The following is a 26,822-nucleotide window of genomic DNA, read 5'->3' on the forward strand; positions in this document are numbered from 1 at the left end:
AGAATATTTCAGCCTAGAAAAAAAGATTCTGGTTGAAGTGGGGTTATTTATATAAGATAAGAGAGATGAATTGGTACCTATCATTTCATTGATCTAGTGAATTCTCCAATGAGGAAACATTCCCTACAAAGGTGGATGGACTTCTCTGCAATTTATCATCTTATAGTTTGCCTAAGTGTTTTGTTCAGAGTCACTTAACCAGAGTGTTTCAGAAGAAGCAATTAAACCCAGGTTTTTCTGGATCTGAAGATAGCATTCTATCCATTGTCATGCTGTCTTCCAATATTTTTATGGTTATTTTGGGGATGAGAGATTAAATTTAATAATAACTCTTAAATAACAATTTCTAACATTTATATAATTTTAAGGTTTGCACCTCATTTGATCCATACAACAACCCTGAAAGGTCAGTACTATCATCCCCATTTTATAGATGAAGAAATACAGGCTGACCAATTACTCACCCAGAATTATACAATTGATAAATACCTGAGACAATACTGTAGCCATCTTGTACCCTTCCAGTACAAAACTGATCAAAATTGGAAGTAATGGGTAGAAGTTACAGCATACTTCAATACAAGAAACAACCTTTTGACTTGTGTTTAAAAATGAAATGGATAGCTTTGCCAAGTAATGTTGTTCAAGCAAAGTCCAGAAGAGACTCTTGAAAAGCACGGGAGGCTTAACTAGATGAATTCTAAGATTCTTTCCAACTCTAAAATTCAGGATTTTATTAATGTTAGCTCAAAATCTGTTTGTGATTCCATGCCTACATTTGACAAGTGATTTGACTGCCTGAATAGGTCTTTCCATATAAAAAAATATCCTGTTATATAAAAGATAATGGGGTAAGTTTACTAACCAGATATATCTTCTATTTTAAGAGAATAAACTATGATTTAAACTATGTCTTTGTTTTCAATTTTAATCTTTTATTTGACTTTCAGAATTTCTATTTTTATGTTTAGCTGGGATTTTTGTTGTTATTTTTATAGTATCTTCATTGTATGTCTAGTAGAGCTTTTTGGTAGTATGAGCTTGTAAGCTGAAGGCTAAATAACCTTGGTAAAACTCACAACCAAAATGATAGTTTAGAATGAACCACTATTCACAGCAAGAATGGGCCAAACAAGCTGACTTAAGAGACAGCAATGTAGATTATGCATTGGTAGATAGCTCTGTTCTGTCTGCCTAAGTGGGTGTGTTTGAATGTGAGGAAAGCACAGGAAATTGTAACTCTAATTGTTGGGGCACATAAGGGGCATGTGTGTAGCATTTCTGTGTCCCCAGATAAATGACAAACATGTTTGTCATAGATGGACAAATTAGTCCATCAGAAAAATCCTCTATAGGCTCTATTAACTATCAGCCAGAAACAGCAAGCCTTATTGATCATCAAGATAAAAGGAGAAAGATGTAAGTAATCATGCCTCAGTGCCAGAATGGAGAACAAGTTATACAGTTTAATTTTATTAAAAATTTCAAATAATCTATAATCAAAATATACAACTACTACATTTTAAAATCAGTTTGTACACTCACAGTTAAAGTGCTAAAAACGAAACACTTACAAAAACTGACACTGGTCTACTGTAAACAGAGTGAATCTACAAGAGCAGAGTGCAAATACAACCAGCTAATGTTAAACACAATGCCATGCTCTAACCATGTGCACTTGCTTCATACAGATCTTATGAACACTAACTTTTCTTCTCATTTAGAAATGGATGATCAAACCTATAAGTACAATTTTAATGAACATATCAAAGGAAATACATAGGAATAATGCCATCAAATGAATTTTTACATAAAATCCTGTTTCTAACTAGAAATTTATCTTTTAAAAGTGGTTGAAAAACACTGTAGTTTGACCATTCTAGAATATTTGCAGAAACAATTCAATGTATAATTTGAAAAATTGTATAAAATTCTCTGTAAAAGTACTTATTTCGTAGAGTACCAACAAAGAAGTCTCCATCCTTATACCACATTCCTGAATGAAAAGAGCTGGTAATGCTCCTTGTAATTCTAGTGAAGGGGGGGGGGGGGGAAATCAGATTACTTATTTGAGTAGCAGCAGCAGTGCTGGCCTTATACACGTCAAAGCAATGAACAGATGTGGAAAATGGCCTGAGCCATAGGGTACAAACAAAAAAACTGAGTGACATTTAGAAGGAGAACAACAGGAACTGCACAAAATTTAGAATGATCTGAGTAGAAAGGTTCAGAGGTTAACATTCAAGTCCTGAACAGAGGACGAAAAATACTACACAACCGAAATACAAAACTGGGTCCTTCATAAAGTCCTTACACATTGTGAAAACCAATAATTTAGGTTTTCAGCATGAGAGGCAATCTGTAAATAGGAGTTAAAGGCAAATTTGTTAAAGTTTAAAACAACCACATCACATAAATGTAAACAATAGTCTTATTTAAAATGATTCCATGATTTAAATGGTACCTACTTTAGACATAAGCATATCCTAAAGGCTTGATGAATTGAAGTCCATATCAGTTCTAAGAAAGAAATTAATTTTGCCTTTTACACAGTATTTTCTATTATGCCTACCATCTCAGAAAGCTTAAAAACTATACATGGACTTTGTGAAGAACTTATGATTATAGAAATTAGAGGGTGGAAGAACTCTTAAAGATCACCTATGCCAGTATTTCTTAATTTTTTTTCCCATTTGTAAACCCTTTTTGCCTGAGAAATTTTTACATGACCCCCTGTAAATGGGGTTACTTTAAATATGTTTGTTGGAAGTCCGGCCAGTGTAGACAATTTAATGATTTTTAAAACTATGCTATCAATAAAGAAGGGAGCGCCTTTGCCTTCCTGGGAGGGTATTGTGAAGACCTATAGCTCCATGTGCCAGAGCACAACCTCTGAAAAGTTAAATTTGAAGAACTGCAAGTGGAGAGGAATGAGCATAAATACATATTGATACATTTTAGGACTTTGGAAATTAAAGTGAAGGCAACTGAAGGGACTTTCTCAAGCCAATCAATATGCATGATATGTAGCAGATCCTTATATTATAAATCCAGAGTGCTTTTAATGCTACACCAATATGCGTCTTGATCCATTTGTTTCTGTAAGAGGAGTGTGTGTGTGTGTGTGCACGTGCACGTGTAAATTCTGTGTGTATGTGTTTTAAACTAAAGGTTTTTCTATTGTTGATTTCTTTCTCACTACATGTATAAAACCTGGTCCAGAAAATAATCCATTATTTGAGAAAGAAAAAGGATCAGAATAATAGAACAAGTGGAAGCTTTGGGTGTTAGGAATGCTGAATTTCTAGTAGCCATTATTACATGTACACATATTAATATAAAATTTCCCCCAAAGCCACTGATTACAACTTTTATCTCCAAAGTCCAAGGGTAAGGCTATTTGACAGCTTTAGAATGCCATGGGGTCATTTTCTTTGAAGGGCAATTGCACTGAAAATCAACAGCAAACTCTAAAGTTCCAAAGTAAATTTCTAAAACTTAAGACATTATTTTACATATGCAAAACTTTCAGGATCTAATGCAAGCTATTTAAGAAATAAACTTTAAAGTTTGAAGACAAAAGCAAACATATGTTGTTTCCTATAACTGAAATGGAAACTTTCTGGAAATGATTTTATATGAAAATAAATTATTGGACTGTCAAAAACAATATAAAGGCAGCAAAAGAGTAAACTTATTTTTTTCTTATATTTTCTAGCTCAGGTGAATAGCACCTAGCAAAAAGAGAAATTTCATAATAATACTTTCAAATCAATTTCTTACAGAATTTTTGAAATTTATTTTCATTCTTATAGAAAAAAGGGGAAAATCATTTTCAAGTATTCATTTTAGCACATAAGCATACTAAAATGTGCTACTATTATGTTTTGGTCTCAAAATACATAAGTTATTTCAAATCAATTATCTGCTTGTACTGATAATTATAGTCTAATGGAAAGGAGTATGTGAAGCAAAAACATTTACTCCCTTTCAAAATTGGCATGCATGGAAGGAAGGAAAATCTATTATGGATTATAAGAACAAATCAGGAAATAGTGAATCTCATGTAATTTCCTTTTTCTCTGGCAAAATGACAATAGTGGTTTTTGCTAAGAGCATCTTAAATATTTAATTGATATTCTATTTCATGGTTAACAGAGAACAGCTACACAGACTCAAACTTGCTATCCTTTCCTTTGTTTCAGTGCTGATAAAAGTTTTTTAATTAGCCATATGGACAACCTGGCATCAAGTATATAGATTAATTCAGGCCAATCGTAAAACATATGCCAATTCTGACCCTTGAGACTGATGAATTTAATTCTGTGAAATAGAATAAGGTTACTGATTACTGACTGATTACTTTGACATTTGTTATTTTGGCAATTTTGACATTTTTCAATTTTCAATTAAATGGCTGAAAATATTTAGGAAGTTAAATTCATTTCTATTTTCTAGGGTTGTCCAATTTATTTTTTATTATTTTATATGATTTATAAAATTTATAAAATTTTTGCACCTGTATTTAAAAGAACTAAGGCTGAATAAACAATATTTCAAACCAAAAAAAGTAAATCTTAAGAAAAATGTATTCTAAAAAAAATCAATTTGGTTACAAAGGCAAAAATATTATTACATTAAAGAAAGGAATCTTTTACTCCAAAAAATAATCTAAAGTTTTTTTTAAAACTTTTCTATTATTTTTACCTTTTAAAAATTATTTTTTAAAAACTATTTTGAAGACAGAGAGAAGTTTATAATATAATGGAATCCTAAAAAATAAAAAGCAAGAATTCACACTAGCAAATAGAAATTCAAGGGGAGAAAAAAAATTGGTTTCAGAATTACAGAATTGGAAAGGAGCTTAGAGATTATCTAGTACAAGTCTTACATTTATTAAGTGAAAAGTAGGACTTCTGTAAGAATTCAGTTTTCTTAACTTACTATCCATTGCCCTTCCTACTGAAAATACTTCTAGCACTAGGAAGGTTAAAATAAAAATGTTTCATTTTATTAAGTGGGAGCAATTGTGAAGCAATAAAATTTGATAACACAGGAAAACATCATTGAAGTAAATATTTGGAAAATTAATATACACAAATTAACTGGATCATAAGACTTGTAGCCTATGAGCACAATGAGGATATAATAAGAAATGGTGATCTGCTTAATTCTAAAAATAAATTGGTGAACTACAAAATGAAAAGAATGAATACAATTTTGAAAGTATTTTTTTTTCTAACTGTAATTTGTAAAAAAAAAAAGAAGTAGAAAACTTATCTTTCATAATAAAAGACAAATCTGACTGGTATCAGAGATGAAATAAAGAACAAAAATGGAGAGATTCATATATGAAATAAGATTTATGTATTATGAAAAATGAATGTCTCAAGGAAGATATAATTCCATTTACTGAATTTGGCATACCATTATTAAAAAAATTCTCTGGATATTGGATATAACTTTGGAGATGTTATACATTTAAATAGAATTTTGGCCAGATGCCTTATAAGGAATGTCTATTGAGAAAAGCATAGACTAAAGGAAACTTTTCCATTTGTAATCTGTGTTGGACAATGAAAAGTTACTTTTTACTGAATTCCTTTTAACCTTTAAGAAAATTAGTAAGTTCACAACAAATTGCTTAATTAAATGTAATTATTCATTTTACTCAGATATTTTTTAAAATTATTGAATGGAAGCTTTAATATAGATAGTTGCCTTTTAATAGGTGTTCAATAATTTCCTTCCTAGAGGACAATATATTTTCTTCTTGAAAGAAAAATCATAATTAATGTTTCTTCAATTAAAGTTATGAGGATCAGAATTAAAATTAGAAAGATCATGAGACTGAGTTCTGAAATTTGAATTACAGCCAGATGAATAGAAAAACCCTGTATGTTTATTTTTTATACTTCTTTCCCAATTCTAAAGTTCACCTGACTGATATAAGATGGTGAAAAATGTGGTTTTTGTCATAAAAATAGATTAAAACATAATGCATAAATTATGTATAAAAACCTTAAAGCTACCAATAAATGTAGCCAAGTTAAATGTAAACACTTCCTTATTTTCAATCAGCTGTAAAAATGCATTAGAGAAATCATGATTCCTTTTGTAAATCTATATTGTACAAAATGCCATCGTTTGTTTTGTTGGGATGAAGGGAAAAGGGGAATAAAATCCTTATTTTACATAATTTTTTAAAAAAATGTACACACACATATATACATATACATACACACACATTTTCCACAGAATGAAAACCTGAAATGCAAGTCTGCCATGATGAAAGCCACAAAGCTTTTAGTAAATACTTTTCCAAAAATTAGGAAGAGATTAATCTTTGAATAAATCAGTCCATGGAAATTATAGGGTCCACTCCCCCCTTTATATCATAAATTTACTTGTACTGTGATTATACAATGACATAGTGAATGAATAATGTAGTAAAGATCCCAAAATTAATGTTCAAAGTTATTTCACTTAATTGTTTTTTTTTTTGTTTTGTTTTGTTTTTGTTTTTTCTGGAGAGCAGAATCTAGCTTGGCACATGAACATAACCTAAAGACTAAATCAATTTTAAGAATACAATGGTTCCTGAAGGAATTTTTAATTTGAAAATTAAAAGTATTGTTTTATAGATTATACTACAGAAATACTGATTAAATCATTGTTTTTGTTTTTTAAAAATATGTGGAGTAAGGGGAAAGCTTCTAAAATTAACATCTTTGTTCCCTAGACCCTTAAGATTCTGTCATCTCAACATGACTAGGTGCAAGCAGTACTCTGTTATCACATTATATAGGTCAAATCCCATTATAATTACATATCTGAATACTTCCTTCTCATCCCTCAAATAGTTCCAAAGTTTCAGCAAATGATGTATTTTTTTTTTTAAATCAAGATAGTTCCTTGGATTATACTATAATGGAATTTGACCCGTATTCAAAAGATGATTCAGATTGTTTGCTTTCCAGCTTTGCCGCAAAGCAAATAATGAGGTAGGTACAAATGTAATTAGCTTTTCTATTTCTGAGTGACAACCGGAACTTTTATAAAATAATTCTAGTTTCTTAAAGAGGAAAAAAAATTGTATTACCAGTGAAAATTTGACAGTATTCACTTAAGTGATCTCTACTATTATGTGTCACTCAAGAGACCAAATAGAAAACAAATCATTCACTTTAGAGAACTATTTTTTTTTTCTGAATTCATTATAAGATTTTGGAACACATTATTAAAACCGGTAATATAGCCTTGCACATAGTAAGTGCTTAGTAAAACTGCTGAATTTCAGTGATCCAAGAAAAAGAGACTTCATTCAAGTCAATTGACATGTTTTTCATTATTTTATAGATGTAATTCTTATAAAACAGTTCATATACTTTAAAATTTTAGATCCTTCAAAATTTTTGAAATAAGACCCTGAATTGTTGGGATGAAAGTCTGAATGGCTTGAACTGGTTAAGTGTTCATTAATGCCATCATTGTGTATATTTCTAAAATAATAATTTTAATGATTTTTAGACTTATAATTAGTCTTGAATCTCTTGCATTAATTTTTGAATATCTTACTGAAATAACTACATTAGGGTATTCCCATTAAAACTATTCATAACTGACTTTAAAGCATTAGTTGCTATATATACTTTAAAAAGAAATATTTAGTTGTTCACTTGTCAGATAAAAACAACAGAACAAATGGAGTTGTTATTTTGCAGCACACAATATATAGTATTAAGCACATTGTCTTATAAAGAATTACTTTCTGTTTTAAAAAGGAGGCAGCAAGAAGCAGTAAAATAAACATTTTAGTCAGTAGGCCATCATGGCACTTTTGCATGCCTTAAAATTCTTAATGGTACATGTTTAAAAAGGCAAACAATACTATAAAATGTACATAAATATACTACTGAAATTTAGCTTTTGTTTTTGGTTGTACTAGGTGCTATCATATCAGATCACCAACAAGAACAAGAAAATTTGAATGTTTCTACTATGTAGATGCAATCTAATTTTTTTATTAATTCCAGACCAATTTTCCATGCCTAAAAAAGATCACAGTCTAATGCTGAAAGTGACTTACAAGACAAAGAACCACTAACATTTTTGAATTAATATTTTGAGGAGGAAGAGATATTTTATTTCAAGCACAGTTATTTCATTTAGCTTCTATTTATATTCCACACACCTAAAACTAAATTATACCTTTGGACTCCAGCAATTTCTGAAATATTTTAGATGAAAATGAGAATTACTAACGAATGGAAATTTGAGTAGATGGGTGATTTCATTTTTGTCTTTGTAGGTCCAGTACCTAATACACTGCCTGGAATGAAAATAGTAGGCACTTCACAAATGTTTGTTGAATTACTAGGATGTCAGTGAAGGCCCTAGAATCTCTTCAGGCAAGTCAAATAAGTGCAGGTGGTCTGCAGAAGACAAACAGAGGGGTCTAGATGCCAAAATCAGGTCTGGTGCTTTGAAAGCATCCTATCTTTTCTTCAACACTTTAAGTTCTTTACTGGCCAGAAAACAGGGCAGAAGCAAAGTCTCATCACAGAAAAGTGCTTCACCATTGAAAAAAGGAATGTATTTTGAAATTATGGCCATAATAAACTCTGTCTCCTTATGCTATTACACACCTCAATGGAAATGATTTGAGTATATATATTCTTTAGAAATCTTTAAGTGATCACCGTATACAAATTGAAGTTTCTCTGCTATGCAAGTAAATAAGCTACAACTACAAAATGAATACAAGTTATAATTGATAACAGTAAGAAGGACAAAAATTATGTGTGTGTGTGTGTGCGTGTGTGTGTGTGTGTGTGTGTGTGTGTGGTAGTGGTGGGGAATCTCTTACTTTCTTTCCCTCCATAGCTAATCCTGGTGTGAAATTTCTGAAGTTACTATTTTTTAAACAGAATTTATAAATGTTCTCTAATAGACTACTCTATTCTTCTACTGTATTTCCGCAGGATAGTTTTTGAAATTCTAGGTATAGCTCTTAATATGAAAGTCTTCTTTACTTAGTGGAAACAAAGTTATTTTATCTGATGCAAAATTCCTTCAAATATTATATCTGGTTCTTTCTTATATAAAGGGTAACTAAATGGTAATTATTACTCATTCAGATTTTTCTAAATGTAAAATAAGAAATTCCATAGCGTGTCTTTGGAGAAAAAAGATCAAATAATTGCTTATTTAACTTGATTAGAACTTATTTATAGTGTGTTGAACCACCCAATATTTCAATTGTGATGCAATGTAAAAACATGACTTTAAAAAGCAAGAGACACTTTTGCTTTCCCAATATACACAATCAGCACCTGATTGAAAGCATGATAATACTGAGTTACTGAAATCAGTCATGCAATGTCAAAGAAATGGAATCCAAGTTTCACAACAGCCCAAGTTCATCCTACAGAACAAACCAAATCAAGCGCTGGTTCCATCCTCTTCAATAACTCGATTCATGCTGGTCCCATGGGTGATGTGAGTCATGGGGTTATTAGTGAGATCTCTGACACTGCTATGCCGTGACTGCTCGTTGAGCCGGTGAGAACTGCTGTGTCTGGAGTGATCAGTTAGACGGGACATGCTGCCATGAGGGAGTCTCTCTTCCATCCCTCTGTAGCTGCAAGGAGTGTACCTAACACAGGAAAGTGCAGTTTGAGGAAAGTAGCAGAATACCAGTGGGAAACAGCATTATTATTGTACATGAGATGACAAAGATAAGGAAAAATAACTCGATCATTAACTCTTATGACAAAAATAACAAATTCCTTGATAATTCCCTGAACTGGTTCAGGTCCTTTGATCATTGTTCTGCCTCTAGTGGTATAGCAGGGCATTCAGCCAGGGAATTCCTGGAGCTCTCTACTCTTTTCCTCCTCCCTTCCAACTCTTGCCTTTCCTTCAAGTCTCAAGCTAGAGTCCCACTTTCTACAAGAAGCCTTTCACAGACATTCCCTCTGAGACCACCCCCAATTTATCCTGAATAAATACATACTTAATGTATGTTGTTTTCCACCCGTCCCCACTCCAATGCATACTGTGAGTTGCTTGAGAATAGTTTGGTTTCTTTCACAATGCTTGGTACATAGTAGGTACTTAATAAATGTTAAGTTGACTGACTGATAGGGATACTCTTTCAAGACCATATGTAAAAATTTTCTAGTACTAGAAAAAGCTTGCTATAGAGAAAGAAAATTTGTAAGAGAATGAGGAAGTTTCTGTACAAACAGCATCTTTTTTTCCAAGTGCCCTACTTAATAGTTGGACTTATACCACTTAAAAGAAAAATGACCAAAAGTTCCAAATATCTTAGTAGGACTTGAAGCTATGAAAATGCTATTTCCACAGAATAAGCTTCTATACTTAGTCACATAAAATACAAAATTCAGTCTTTCTGTGCTTGTAATTTCTGCCAGCTTGAACCAATTTTTGAGTTTCCATTATCTCTTACTTTGCATGCAAAAACCCATAATCCTTTTCCCTTTCCAAGCCACAGCAACTATACTGCTACACAGTGATAGTCAACATACTTCTTTCCCCTCCTACTGTGGATACATTTTTTTCCTCTGTTTCAGTCTCATCAGTCTCTGCAAGCCAGAATTGAATCAATGATACTTTTATATTTCTGTGTTTCTCTGCCACAGGGAAAACAATCCCAAATCCCCAAACAGGAAATGCAACAGCTGACTTAACTTTTAAAAGCTATAGACAAGATTAATAAAAATTACTTTTAAAAACAAAACTAACTAGGCTTAAAACAGATTTTGAAGTTTTAAAAACAAATTAAGAAAAAAAGGTTAAAGCAAAAGAAAAGTACAAAGCCTGTATAAAGGTATTTTAGTATAACTATAATATTAAAAGGGCTCCATAGATTAAGGATTATAACCATAAATTATGTAGTATTTTATAAAAAGGTCAAAGAAGGCCACACATTATTCCAACTCAATTTTGTATAAATCTTCTCAGGATCTGACATAAAGGCTAATCCTCAATTATTAAAGAAATGTTGGTTATGTTATAGATATCCAGCAATCAAGGCTCTATAATACGAATTATAATACTTATACATACATATGTACATATATATGTAAATAAAAAAATCATTGCTAAAGATGAGCCATTCAAGAAATGGTTACTTAATCATAACAATGAAACTGATAGTCACCATTAAGTACATAGATTAATTCAACAAATATTTATAGAATAACTTACTAGTGCCAAGTAACATTAGGTACCTGATTAGATACATTAGGGTTTCATATTCCCCAGATCAGTACTTCTGGGTCATTTCAATATATTTCAGTTCCTAAAATGTTCTATTGGCAAGTTTCGGAAATGTTGAGTTACCTAATAATCCAATGTTTTAAATTTATTATTTTGACCTGGATGAAAAACAATTTATTTTTATTTTAAAAAACTATTTCACATGCATAATTAGCACACTTAAAAGATACTAATTTTAAAATATGTCTGTTTTTAAAAAATTAGAGTATTTTTATTGGGGGTTAAATCTAGGACACATAAGTTTACTGGTGTAGTTAAATAAAATAAACTTTAACTATTTTCTTGTTAATTTGAAAATCGTTTTCACACTAGAAAATGAAAAAAAAATTCTCAAATATTTGTGATTTACTTGAAGATGTTAAAGTTTTACTTTTAAGTAAAACTTTAAAGTTTTTTACTTTTACTTCTTAAAGTTTTTCCAAGAAACCAAATTATTTGGTTTCCTTATATAACTAGAAAATTCACTTTTGAAAAATGAAAGCAAATCACTACTTTAAAATATGTAGTATGTATTTTCTTAAAGTGCTTTTCAAGTGAAACTTCAACTAGCTCTGCAAATCGGGTTATCTAAAATTATATGCATATATGAATACGTACACATATATAATGTATATACATTTTCTAGAAACAGATGTATATTTGTTTAGAAATGTGTATATTGCATTTTTATAAAAATTATTACACTGATTTTTTTCTAACTATTAATTTCCATGAATCAAAGCATTGTTGAAATCAAACAAATCTTCCCAAACTATGCAAAATCTACAATATAACTATTCTACCTGAAATTAACTAGGAATTAACTGCTTAGAAAAATCAATCTTAATTTAATACAAACTTATTAATGTGTGAATTAGAGAACTAAAATATTAAGCAGAATGGAAGTTTTTGGAGAATAGGGACTATGTCTTTTTTGTCTGTTCACTACTATATAACACAGTAATACAGTAGGTTCTCCACGATTACTTCTGAATGAGTTAATGAAAGAAAGTGATGGTGTTATTTTGGTAATGATCAACAATGCTTATAGTGTGGTCACTAAGTCAAGGAGAATTAGGACTGAGATCTGGTATAAAAAAAAGTTACTGATGACTTTTAATACAGTAAATTAGAGCAATAGGTAGAGAAACTAGATTAGGAGAGATTAAGGAATTGAATAGTTAACACTGGATATAGAGGAGATCATAAAATTTTATGAGATATATAAAGTGCTTGAAAAAGTTTACATACTTTTATGTAAAGCCTGAATAAGTTATTTTAAAAATCAATTATTATTAAGAAACATGCCACTGAGAGGGAAGAAGGAATATGATTGTAATTAGAAGTGATCAATTGAAATCTTATTTATTTTGAATCCATATGGAAGAATTGAGCATGTCTAAAAAGCAGAAAGAAAACTACCTATAGAAGTTAAACATGCTAGAAAAGAAGAGGTTGTATGAGAACAAAGTCCCTCAAGAAAAGGGATAGGATGAGATAAATAAAAGAACTATGAAGAGGAGAAAGGATACCACTTCTGAGATTGACAAAAACAGAGTGGAGTGATGTCAATAAAAAATATCAGTATTTTAAGATGAAGAAGCCCTCATTGGAGAGCAGAAAGTTTTTTGTTCTAGTCAATGATACCAACATTGTTTCAGCCTCAGACTTAGAAATCTTCAAATAATTTTTGACTCTTTCCTCTTTGTCAGTCCCTACCTCCAATATAACATTAAATCTAATCTTAATTTCCTTAAAAATGTTTTCTGATCTGCTACTTATTCTCCATTGCCATTGATACACTGTGATCCAGGCCCTTACCACTTCATATGCAGACTGTTACAAAGACTTCTAGCTTTTCTCTCTGTCTCCTCTAATCAAGTCTATCATTAAATTCATAGTCAACTTTAGACAACATCCTACTGATTTAAACATATTTCTCACTATTAACCAATAATTACTTTTTGTTCTAGACAGTCTATTTCCTCACTGTTATCCTTATGTGAAACATTCAAATCTTGCTTTTCTTTGGATCCAATCTCTCTAGCTGTAATACCTTCCTCATTTCTTTCTGCTTATCCAAAGGCCTTTGCCAACTATTTTAGCTTACATCAAATGATCTCTCCCTTCTTTGGACACACAGTCAGCAATAAACAGCTTAATGGTGAATTGTTTCATAATAATGTTACAATAATTAGACAAAAAGATTATAAACTATTTGAGAATTTTTCTTATCTACCTCCCAGTATTTAAAAGTGCTAGGGGCAGCTAGATGGTGCAGTGAATATAGCACTGGCCCTAGAGTCAGGAGGACCTGAGTTCAAATCTGGCTTCAGACACTTAACTAGCTATCCCTTGGGCAAGTCACTTCACCTTGTTTGCCTCGGTTTCCTTATTTGTAAAATGAGCTAGAGAAGGAAATAGCAAAACACTCCAGGATCTTTGTCAAGAAAACCCCAGATGGATCATGAAGAGTTGATCACAATTGAAAATGACTGAACAACAACGAGACATGAGACACAAAGTCAATAAATACTTGATTAATTTGATGCTCCAGTGGCAGTTAATGAAAGATACTACTAAGTGATCTGATTTTGTATTTCAATGTACACACACATCCATTACATCACTTGCATTACAGACACATATCTGATTACATATGCATTATGTATGAACACGTCCACTCTTATTTTTCAGCATGTATCTTTCTGTATCAATGTACAAACTTACTATTCTCAGCTGCAGATATGTACTCAAAATCAATGACTTGAACTTGCCTAAGTAATAGCCAACACCTCCTTTTAAATCTTGATAATAGGGGATCTGGCTAGGATGTAGTCCTTTTAATTCTGTGCCTTAAAATAATGAAATATATGGAATCACTTAAATCACTTACCTGCCATCACGAGACCTGTGGAGACTGCCATGGTAGCTGCTCACTTTGCTGTGGACACTCCCTGCTTTGCTCCGCTGATCATCCACCATAGCCAGCTGGGTGGAAGAGGCGTGTGTGGATGTTCCCTGGGTAGAGGTTCCTCTTGATTTTCGAATAATAGGAGTATTGGGATCCCTCAAAAGAGACTGGGCAAAATCAGGTTCCTGGAGTACCTGGCGACTCTCATTTACCATCCTAGAGGTGGGGAAAGGGAACAATTATTTATTATATACCTACTATGAGATCGGCATTAAGCTAAGACTTTGCTCTTCATGGAAACCCTGTGAGGCAGGTGCTTCTATAAACCTCAATTTCATAATTAAGGAAACTGAGAGAGACAAAGTGCCTAAAGCTGAATCAGATCTGGCACTCCATTCACTGTACCATCTTGCCGCAATTATGCATACATATTAAACAAATGAACAAGCCAGGTTTATATACTGTGAAGTCTGTGAGGTTAATTATTAGCTTTTAAGAATGAATTTAAAAAGAGAAAGACAGACATTTTAGAATGAAATAACCAAGACCCAAATCAATTTGGTTTCACCCAAAGGCAATCAGGAAACCTACAGTTCTGCTTCCAGTTCTGTCACTAACTAGCTATGTGATCTTAACAAAATCAATGTTTTTTTAAAGCAAAGTTTCATATATAAAACTTCATATATAAAACATATGATATCTAAAGTCCCTCCTATCTTCGTCATTGTTACTTTGGATAAAGGATTTAATATTTTCTTTTCTTTTTTTTTTTTTTTTCTGAGGCTGGGGTTAAGTGAATTGGCCAGGGTCACACAGCTAGGAAATGTTAAGTGTCTGAGACCAGATTTGAACTCGGGTCCTCCAGACTTCAGGGCTGGAGCTCTATCCACTGTGCCACCTAGCTGCCCCGGGATTTAATATTTTCATACCTTAATTTCTTTACCTGAAAAATTAAATAATAAATATCCTCACATGACTTAGAAAGTATTCAAGATAAAATAACAGCTTTTATTTTCATTTAAAAAGCATAAAGGGCTTATATAAATTCACTCAGATTTTTTTTTCAGCATAACTGGCCTTCCTTTCAATATTCTAAGTGAAATTTCACTATATAAGTTGTTCTAAATGTCTTAATGCCATTTAAAATTTTCATAAGCTTAAGTATCAAATTCATTTAATGTTTTTTATTCTATATTTTAGAACATGACTTTCTACTCTTTTATTCAAGTTCCATTTATGAGCATTTCTTTGGTGAAAAGTTCAGATCTATGATTTTATTTGAGGAAGAACTTCCCATAGGGGAGAATCCTCCTACCAATATTGACTGGTAACTCATCTATAATAGGATTTCTAAAATTTTTTCCACTCACAACTCCTTTTTGCCCAAGAAAACTTTATGTGGCCTTTGGGTATATAAATATGTAAAATAGGTATACAAATCAAACATTTACTGATAAGTCATAGTTTTGCAGCCCCCACATTCAATAATGAGACCTCGTATATAGTCTTAAATCACAGAGTTGCATATGGCAAATGAGAAGTCAAGTCAAAGGCAATACCCTGCCTCAAGTTTTCCTGACTCCAAAGCTGTCTCTCTCTTAACTGTGCCTACGTGCCTCTCTGAGTTAAGTAGAATGATAAATTGAACAGCAGTCAGAGTAAAGAATTTTGTCAAACTGCTGGGATTTCTGTTATCTGTAAATTGTAAAGAATTCAATTTTTTTTTAAAAAATGAAAACACTTATGTTGATCATAATTAGTGTTTTCTAGCAAAGCTATATCTTGTTTCCCTGATTCTTCAAAATAAAAATACAATTAAAATAATCAACAAAGTAAAAGTGCTGAAAATATGATTTTCTTTTAAAAAAATAATACTAGTTTTAAAAACTCACTCCTTTTTTCTGCGTCCATGAAAAAAGCTGGCCCATTCAAAGCATGTCTTTTTGCTTCCAACCCAAAAAATGGAGGGAATACCAACTATGAGAGCCATTAAATATTTCATCAGAAAGAGAATTAGGTCTGGTCTGCTCATTTGAGTTACCTACAAATAATGAAAGAAACAATGTAATTTACACATCAATGTTCAGTCATTTAAACTACTTGTATATTCTAGATGTACTTTACTTTATGCAATAGAAAACTCTATAATCAAATAATATTATGAGAATAAAACAAATTTGTTTATAGTAATCATATAGGTTTTTATAAAAATGATATTTTTATAGTTTTCTTTAAAAGAAATATACCTATATAAACATTTCTTGATTCTATACTTTAAATTCCACTGTCAGATTTTCATATAAAATGAACTACATTCCTCTAGAAGAAGCCTTTACTTCAAATACAATCAGTCAGGAGAAGTGAGACCATAGGATCTTAGATCCAGAGCTAGAAAAGACCTCAGAGGCCATCTAGGTTCAACCCCCTAATTTTGTAGATGTCGTATAGACTACAGTAATTGTAAAGTCTTCTTGGTGGACGTAGGATTTGGGCACAATTCTTACACATTTTCTTCTAGGATTATGTTTATATAATCTGTTCCAGTGACCTTTTTTTCTGTTATTTTATTACAAAAATTCCAATTATGAACTTTCAAATTGCCAAAATCCTTTATAAGCTTAAACCATCTCTCCCAAACCATCCCATAATAAGGAAAGTTCTAGAAATGTTTGTGGTTTTTTTTTTAAGTTATCTGAAACAAAATGTTTTTTAGCAAAACTAGATTTTATTGGAGCACACCAAATGTCTTTCAACTATGTTTTACAAGTACAGTTTGTATATAAATTCTATTTCTGTACAATTTCCAATCATATTTTCCCCTATGAGACAAACAACTGCAGCATTTTCTTGGGAAAATGCCAAAGAAAATGATTTTTTTGGTTAACTAATAATGGATTTGGAGCTCTCTCCCCAAAGACTTTCTTAATGTTTCAAGTATCTGCATATTTTTTCCTTGTGTGATAGAAATATTTAATATATAACAAATATTATCTGGAATCTAGATTGATCTTTCTCCCTTAACGAGCATACATTGATGCTTTACACAAATGTAAATTCAACAATTCCAAGACTATAGTAAGTGGTTTTTGAGAATCCCCATATGTAACCTACACAAAAAGGTGAATAATTTGCAGAACCAGCTCCAGTCCAATAATATTTAATGCAATAAAGTGTTTGTTTACTTTATCATTGTAATTTTATTCCAGCCTCTTATTTTTTATTGTGAATATTCTGTATTTTTAATATATGGTTCTTAAAAGCAATAGGTTGTAGTTTTATTTATTTTTTTTATCCAAGATTATATTATTTTACTATAATTCATTCACATTTAAAGTTATGGAAATTAGGTTTGTATTTTCTTCTAATGTTGGTTTGCTCTTTGTCCCTCAAATAGAATTCTCTTCTTCTTCTATAGAGTACTTTGTATCTTTAGTTATTTTAGCCCAATCTATTTTAAGGCAACCTTATTTCCTTCTAGTAGCTCTTTTCCTCTCACCCTTAAGTCAAATCTTTTTATTACCTCTTTTCCTAATTTTGAAGTTTCGCTTTAACTTTTTAGTTCTTTTTTCTTTCCTTCTTGTAACTACTTACTTAGTTCTTCCCCCTTACAGATAATGGTCAAGTAAAATGCCCTTCTCTTTCCCTTTAGTATATTTAATTTTCTGTATTATTCCCTAAAAGAAAATTTTTAATGTATTCTTTCCATTAGTTATCTTCTCTATCCTAAGATTTTTATTTTTTGACTCATGGCCCTTGTATTTGTTTTTACTTCATTATTTTCTATATTCTTCCTGGAAATAAAAGTTTCTAAGATATTAATTTTGAGTTTCCTCTTCTTAATATGGCTCTTAGTCACTAAAGTTCCTGCAGGTGAAAGAGAAAATATTTCTCTGGGGATTTTCCTTTGTCCCTGATTGTACAAATCATTAATAACCTTTGTCTTTCTCATGGTCACTTCTCCCTCCCCCATTTGCCATGAAATCTCCATACTTCCTTACCCTCTCACTGTTCTGGGTACCTCATATCACCTAGATCTCTGATTCCCATTCTCCTGGGATAAAATGGTCTCACTAAATCCCTACAGATTAAACCCATTGTTAGGTCTCCATCATTCTATATAAACTATCTCTCTTACCCCAAGGGATCAAATATGAGTGGTTCCCTTCTCCTCATTCTAGTTCCTCCTTCTGCCTCTTTATCCATTTTCCTATGGCTTCTCTTCTTCCTAAGATAATAGAGGAGTCATTTCCCCTTCATTGTTAATCTTTAACTTAATTAAAGAACATCAATATCCTCCACTCCTTTTTTAAAAAATTTCTCTCCTCTTTTATGTATGCTCCCCTTTTGTAACTATCTCACAAAAAAAAGTGATTTACTTATAGGTGGGCTATTTGTGAGATTTAGTTCATAATGTGCGAGTCATGTTTCTCTATCATAATTTCTACTTGCCTTCTATTGTATTTTTAGAAAGAAATATCTTAATAACTTCTCTATTATTTTTGTTGTTCTTGGTTTCTGAATTTATTTACTTTTCTTGTATTTCTGTTTTTTTGAGTATTTGAGAAAATCATTTGTTCAGATCTAGTTTTCTTTCTAGAACTGTTTCAAAGCACTTCTTTTTTTTTGTTGTTGCAATCCATCTTTTTATTTTTTTTTTCCATTTATGGTTAGGATCAAGTTTGTAGGGCATGCCACTCCTTTCCTCTTTAGATCACATTATTCTATTTCCTCCTACAGTTTTTGTTAGGTGAAGAATAGCATTGGTTTATTTTAATTTCCTTCCCATCCCATCTAAAGGTCTTTCTTCTAATCACTTGTGGAATGTATTGTTATAAATGGAATTGTTAAATTTGTCATTGCATGTCTTGGAATATGTATTATAATTTTTTCCTGAAGTAGAATATAGATTCTTTTGATTGGTACTTTTTTTTTCTGTGTTCAGAACTCCTGGATAGTTTTCTTGCATGATTTCTTTTATAAATGTTTTGAATTTTTAAAAAATTTTTAGCTTAATATGTTCTTTTGGGGAATTTATAATCTGCAAGAAGTCTTTATGAATTTTATCTTTGAGATAAATGTTATGTTTATAAGAAATGTTTTATTTTCATGCTATTGCTTTTTGTTACTATTCTTTCAGATTGTCTTTCACTTATATACTTCTGTTTCCACTCTGTTATTTCCTTTTGTTTCATTGGTGAGACTTGACTATGGATTCAATTTCTGGTCATTATTTCTACTAGTCAGGCCATAAATTCTGTTTTCACAATTTTTATTTCTATTTTATCTTGTTCTGGTCTCATTCTTTTTACTTAAATGTTTCCCTACTGCTCTGACTTCTTCCCCTTTCCCTGAGAGATGGTGTTTAAAGCCATTATCAATTTTCTCCCCACTGTGCAATTCTCATTTCACAGGCCTGTCTTCACCCCAACTGACTTCTGGACAGGACTGGCCTCAGCTGGATAATAGGATTTTTTTTCCCTCAGGCTTAGTGAAGAAGCCATTTAGTCACCCATAGGTGTCCTGTCTCAGAGTCCTCCAGACTCTGTTTTATGGCAGAGCTCATTTTGCAGTAGTATAGCCACACTGCTTTCTCAACCAGTTTTGTCTCAACCAAAGTTTCTACTTTTTGATTTTCCATAACCCTAGAAGAAGAGTATGATAGTAGAATTGAGTTCTATTGCAAGCCGGTGGATCAACTTGTACAGCCCTCTCTGCATGGGAGAGAAGAACTGAATAAGCAAATTAGGAATAAGGTATCAACCATATTTGCTGTTAATTCACAAGCTTTTTTTTTTTTTTTTTTTTTTAACCTCATTAGAGTGCTGATTGTTTTAGACTGTGGAAATAGCTAAAACTGCTTTAATTCTTGTAGATAATTCCTATTTTGGAGAAGTTTGAGAAGTCATGAAAATTAGAGAAAATGTCTAGTTCTTCATTTTGTTGATCACAACTGCCCAATTACTTCAAATTTCCTTTTTCCTGAACCCACATAAGACTTTGTATTCCTTGAATAGCACTAGAAACTTAATCTCAAACACATATGTTTAATTTATAAGTGGTACAATTTCTGTGTTGTATCCTTACTTTTCCCTTTTACTCCCCTCAATCTTTTGTTGTCAGAAAAAAACTCACCTAAATACATGTTAATGTTTGTAACTCACTTTCTAATATGGCTTCTGATCATGTGCAGCATTCAACATCCCTCTGAAGTGCTAGATATGGCAGTGATCTGACAAAGTAAATTTCATATATTTGGCTCCGTAGTGGATGGAGCTGTCCCTGGGGTTTATGAAAATTGACTTTTTAGGGCATTTTAGTCAATAGTTAATAAACATTTATTAAGTGCCTACTGTTAAGCATTGGAGATACAAATAAAATAAGACAATCCCTGCCCTCAAGGAACTCACAATCTAATGGGGGCAGACTGTTGCGGGCGTAGACCCTTTAAGATTCCTTGTCTGATCTACCTTTGGGACAAAATCTGGTCAAACTAGTTTGGGCTTGTACCCAGCCCCCCCACCAGATCTGAGCTGGCTTGGATAATCCAATCCCCAACTATCTGAAAAGCCCGCCAAAAATCTGGAATCAGCCCATAGGCTTCTTAAAGCAGATAAAAGAGCAAAGCTAGAATCATCTTTGGTCAGAGATTTGAAAGATGCCAGCCAAGATGCTTGCATCCGAGACTCTCTGTCCCCGCCGCTTTCGTTGTATATCTTCCTCTGTCTAATAATGCTTTTTACTAACCAGACCTTGGCCTTGCTTCCAAACCTTGCAATAAACATCTTTTTACCCATCTAGGTTTTCGGCCTGTAAATTCATTTACAGGGGACTCTCGCCGCCACTAGACCTGATTTAACTTTGTATCCTTGCACCGAATCCTAAGGGGGGGTTGCAGGGAAGCTCCATGTGACTCCCTGTACCCTGAATCCTGCCACTAGACCTCAATTAATCTTATTGAGGTATATACCTCCTCATTAGGTATTTACCTCATCACATTACCTCATTATTTAGTTCCCAAGTTACCCCATCAAGACTACATTAAAAAACAAACAAACAAACAAACAAACAAACAACAACAACAACAATTGAAAAGCATGGGTGGGAAGATGGAGATGCAGAGAAAGGAAACCTAGCAAGTACCCTTGGAGTAAGATGATATCCTGTAGTTAAGATGGGAAATTACATGAGCAGATGAATTATAAAATTGATTTCATCTTACAGAACGATGTTCAGAGTTTCTGAACATCAAACAATCCAGGAGAGTAGGTGGATGGAAAATGATGAGCCAAATGTCCTAGACATCTTCTTTAAATGGTGGAGAATTTGGGAGGAGTTCTTTACCCTCTCCAATGGGAGAAAGGGAGGACCTAAGCATTTTGTTAATGGTGACACTTGTTCAGAGATGGTACTTCCCCTGAAGATTAAGCAATCTTAAATGTACAAGTGATTTTTTGCTGCTTCAAACCTTTTTAAATTTTCACAGTGGAACAGGAAGGAAAACCTATCCAGAGTTAAAAAAAAAAAACATACACACACACACAAAACAACAAAGACAAAGGCTGCTATAGAAGGAAGCAACTAGGAATACTTGAAAGACTCCTCTTCACACCCAGTATATGGATTTCACAAAAAACAAAGAAACAACTGATTTACAAAATCCATTCAACTAAGGGTGGTAGAAGGGGGAGAGAAAAGAACAGCATAGAAAAACAAGGGAAGTTTTCAACCACCATAGCACTATCAAAAGCTAAAAATCAGTTACAGAAAAAGCCGTGATTTTAGATTTACAATAGGATTAAAAACCTAGATGTGAAAGTCATAAAGATTCTGCCCTACTCTTTCAATTAAAAAACAAAATACCAAATCTTCATGAAGAACACTGGAAGTGCAGGAAGCTCTTGGCAGAATGAGTCCTGCTTTTCTTGGGTGAAATCAACCACCAATGCCTGTCCCCAAAGTCAGCCACTTTGGTGGTAGTTTGGTAGGAGCTTTCAGTATGGCTGAGGATGAGTGTGTTGAAGGAAGCTTCTCTGTAGGAACTGAACTACCGTTATCTTGTGAATATCTGTTGCCAGAAGATCACCAAAAACAGTACACTCTCCCAGAGGTTTTCATTTAACTTATGCTGATGATGAACAGGAGAAAGAGGACAGAGAAAGGGCAGCTAATGATAATGTAATAAGATGGTAAGTCAAATTCAAAGTAATAGGACCAATTCCTTTCAATGTTGTATAATCAAAGATACATGTCAAGTTCTTTGCTGAGTAAGTGTACAACAAGAATGAGTTGAAAAGCAATATGTACAAGGGAATGACCAAAGTGGCTAACAAGATGGACTGAAAGGCTTAAAAGCGTGTCAGTTATGATCTTTCCAATATTTAGAAACAGTTGAGATTTCCTCCCCAATATTTCAAATGCCAGGTAATATCCTGGAAACAGATGCCATTAACAGCTTTTCTGAGCACAGACAGAATATCCAGAGAGCACTGAAGAAGAGGTAAGAGACTAACCAAGGCCAGATATCTCCATACAGAAAGATCTCCAATAATTTGAACTGTAACTGACTGAAGCAGAGCGAGTGTGGCTCACTTTTCTGCTTATATTCTTCACACTGATCTCTCCTCTGTCTCCGAACAGTGGTTTCCTTTCTTTAATACTATTCTTCCCTCTTCTGATGGCTCCTATCAGCCAGTATGGACATAATGCAAATGACTCAGATGGAATCCTTCATTCCCCTGCAAGGTTATGAGGAACGTTTTGACACTCAGTCAATTCTACTTCTGCCATTCAAACTACAGGGAGAAAGGAGGGAAGAACCCACAAATCTCTCATTGTGAAGATCCTGGCTACATATATATAGCCTACCTGCAGCTCATTTAACTACCATAGTCCAGACCTCCCTCCATGCTCTAAGTCAACTCTATCTTTGCTCACCAAGCTATAACTCCCATACTTGGCAAGTCAGGGGAGGAAGTAAGCAGACTTGTAATTTGTACAGGAGAAGCAATAATTTTTTAAAATTTTAACTACTGGTCAATCAATCAATAAAGACTTATTACGTACCTATAGTGGCAGACTGAAAACAAGGGAATACTTGGGATACAAAAAAAAAAAAAAAAAAAAAGGCTAAAAACAGTTCCTTCCCTTAAGAAGTTCACAGTCTAATGGAAGAAACCATGTGCAAACTATGTACAAACAAGCTATATCAAGCTTGAGAAAATCAGAGAGGAAAGTCTATTTTTTTTGTTCCTTCTAATTGTATCTTCTATTGGTGATTTTCCTAGAAAGAGAGTTTTAGAGGAAAAGCACCAGTACTGTGTTATATTAATACAAACTGACATGAATCATCAGTTTTTCTATATATTACCAACAAAAGCTAAGAGGAAAAGAAATTCCACTCAAAATAACTATAGAACATAAAACTTTGAACTTTATCTACCAAGATATACATTAAAGTCATATTAATATAACAGAATACTCTTCAAACTACCAAAGTTCTAGTTTTATAGAGCTAGGAAAAAGAATAAAATTAATCTGGAGAAACAAAGACCAAAAATCTCAAAGAAGTAATGAAAAAAAAAGTGAGGAAGAAGAGAGTCTAGCAGTTCCAGATCTCAAACTCTACTACAAAGAAGTAATCATCAAATTTTTATTAGTAATGGTTAAAAAATAGAGAGGTTGATCAATGGAACAGAGTAGATACACAATATTTTGAAAACAAATGATCAAGAATCTTACTCTTTGATAAACTCAAAAATCCTAGCTACTATACTGGGGTGCCAACTCTATTCATTAAAAAAAAAAAACAGTTGGAAAGACTGGAAAAAAGTCTGTCAGAAATTAGGTATAGACAAACACTTCAAATAATATACTAAAATAATCTCCAAATAGATATGACTTAAACGCAAAAGATGATATAATAACCCAATTAGCAAAACAAGAAAAAATTACCTTTCAGATCTATGAATAGGGGAACAGTTCATGACCAAGCAAGGGATAAAGAGGATTATTGAAGGTAAAATGGACAAGAAAACCAGTTCCATTAAAATGAAAAGAGAAATAGTTAATTGGGGAAAAAATCCTTTGCATTGTTTTTTTGATTAAAGTTCCCATTTCTAAGGCCTAAGAAACAGATTTAAATTTATAAGAAAAAAAGCCATTTCCAAAATAGACATAAAGAAATCTAAACTGTCAATAATCATGTAACAAAAAATGCTCTAAATCACTAATGATATGATGTAACCTGGCTTCCATCTAAAGCTGGGGCATTTGCATTACACATTTAGTATAAATATTTAATTTTGTCCTTTTAAAGTTAAATGATTTTAAAATTCTAAGGTCATCAATGCTTAAAAGCATGACACTTTATAGTTTTAAAATGGCTTAATAATTAAATCATTGCACCAATCCTTATATTCTCAGTACTATAAATATTGAAATATATAACGTGTTTTCTTACCTGATAGGGACATGGAATATGATATTCTCTGCAGCGTTCTTGTATCCACGTTGTTTCCCATATGCCACGGTACGCTTGCTCATAAAAATAGCATCCAATTACAACCAGGAGTGGTACAAGATACAGAATACTGAAGACACCAATCCGGATCATGAACTTCACCAACTTGTCTTGATTTTCCTTTTCTAAGGGAATCTCAATGCGAACTCTGTTTAAGGATATGATACCAGCCAATAGAAGAGAAACTCCAACTACCACATATAGGCAGAGGGGAGCCAGAACAAAATACCTCAATGCATCAACATCGTAGAGGCCAACAAAACATACGCCACTGATATTGTCACCTTCAATTTTATTCATAGCTAAAAGGATGATAGTGAGAGTTCCAGGAATGCCCCAAGCACTGGCATGAAAAAGTAAAGCTTTCTTCTCAATAGCTTCACTCCCCCACTTTGGCACGGCTGCCAAAAACCATGTGATAGTAAGGATGACCCACCAGACACTGCCAGCCATGGTAAAGAAGTAGAGCACCATGAAAAGCATAGTGCAGGCTTTATTATGAGACCCTTGTGTCACTGTGGAAGCCTTATACTGGGCAGGGATAGATGCATTGCAGGCTACTCGGTCCTCAAGCAAAAACCCAATGAAGAAAATTAATGACACCATCATGTAGCAGACAGCATAAAATATAATAGGCCTTTCGGGATAGCGGAATCTTGTAACATCAATTAAAAAAGTTAAAAAAGTAAACAATGTGGCAGAAAGGCAAATGATGGAAATCAGTCCTATAAAATATCGAGCAAATGAAAGTTCTTCTCTTCTAAAGTACATATTTGGACAAGGAGGTGAACAATCACGCACATGAAGAAAAGTATAACCCAGGTCAGGATCAATTTTCAATTCTCGGGGACACCAGAAACCATAGTCTCTTTGAACTGCCACTGGGGCTCCTTCAGTTGGTTCTCCAACTAAATTCAGATCTACTAGGCGAGGGTAGGGTTCATCACAGTCTGGGAACCTAAGAGTTTAAAAAAAGTACCTTTACTATCATAAGTCATGCTATACATCTAGATTTACATAAGACTATGCATTTCTTCATTAGGTATGTTGTTCGCAATTAAATCAAATAAGCTTTTCCCCCAAATAGCCAGACTTCCTATAAGTGTGATTAACCAAAACAACAAGAATATACTTTTTAATCAATGTTTTCCCTGTAAAAGAAAATTTCATTATTAAAATGGCTAAGATAAAAATCATTAATTGGCTTAAAATACTTAGAAAAGACAAAATATGGGAGCAAAGAAAGTAATATAAAAACACTTTGAAAGCTATCAAGTACTATATAAATAAGGTATTATTACTGTTATTATTTAGAATAACACTTAAAGAAGTACAAGTACCCATACACAATTAAGTACTTCATTTACTAACTATTCATAATCACTACTTAATTTAACCTTGGTTTTTCCTTGAGGAATAATTTATTCTCCAGACTAAGTCAGCCTGAATTTTTCAAAACTTTCACAACATATGCACTCATGCTTCAAGAAAGTTTTTCATCAAAAGTCCTTTCTAGTGGCTTTTCGATAGTCTTTGACAGCCTTATTCTGGTTTGAAATTAATCAAAAGGAAAAGTCTTCTCTAGCCTTCCCGATCAGCAAGAAGGTTCCCCTAATTCCCTTAACTTCTTTATATCCTTCCCTTTCCCATGGCAAAGTAGAGAAAGAGAAAAAAAAATTATTTGCTAGTATGATCTGGGTGATTCAACAATTGATTTTTCCCTTCAGTTTACAGATTCTGTCTGCCTGTGTTTCTCCATGGTTTTGTCTTGTTTTTTTGCTCTGTGACCCTCTTTTTGATTATGCCATCCCTCTTTTCACCCAACTCTTTCCTTTAACTGTAATATTAATCAATGTAAATTTTATTATTTGTTATATTTATTGCATAGCACTCCAATTCTTAATACTGGAAGTCTTACTCCATTCTTTTTTTTTTTTTTTTTTACTAAAGCTTTTGATTTTTCAAAAGATATGCATAGATAATTTTTCAATATTAACCCCTTACAAAATCTTGTGTTCCAATTTTTTCCCACCTTCTCCCCACTCTACTCCCTCCCCTAGATGGCAAGTAATCCAATATGTGTTAAACATGGTAAAAATATAT

At 32.7% G+C, this 26,822-nt stretch overlaps 1 protein-coding gene across 1 annotated transcript in view; it reads right to left on the reverse strand.

Moving 5' to 3' along the window:
• Positions 1 to 1,447: 1,447 nt before the first annotated feature.
• Positions 1,448 to 26,822, reverse strand: part of FZD3 (frizzled class receptor 3) — a 79,532-nt gene continuing 54,157 nt past the window's right edge. Inside the window, exons 4-7 of the mRNA XM_074287577.1 lie at positions 24,660 to 25,677; positions 16,093 to 16,241; positions 14,183 to 14,416; positions 1,448 to 9,658 (exon numbers count right to left, since the gene is read on the reverse strand). Coding sequence (XP_074143678.1) covers positions 9,445 to 9,658; positions 14,183 to 14,416; positions 16,093 to 16,241; positions 24,660 to 25,677 — 1,615 coding nt within the window. The 3' untranslated portion in view covers positions 1,448 to 9,444. The remainder of the gene's footprint in view (positions 9,659 to 14,182; positions 14,417 to 16,092; positions 16,242 to 24,659; positions 25,678 to 26,822) is intronic.

This window comes from Sminthopsis crassicaudata, chromosome 2 (genome assembly GCF_048593235.1).
Source record: "Sminthopsis crassicaudata isolate SCR6 chromosome 2, ASM4859323v1, whole genome shotgun sequence".
Classification (NCBI taxonomy): Eukaryota; Metazoa; Chordata; class Mammalia; order Dasyuromorphia; family Dasyuridae; genus Sminthopsis; species Sminthopsis crassicaudata.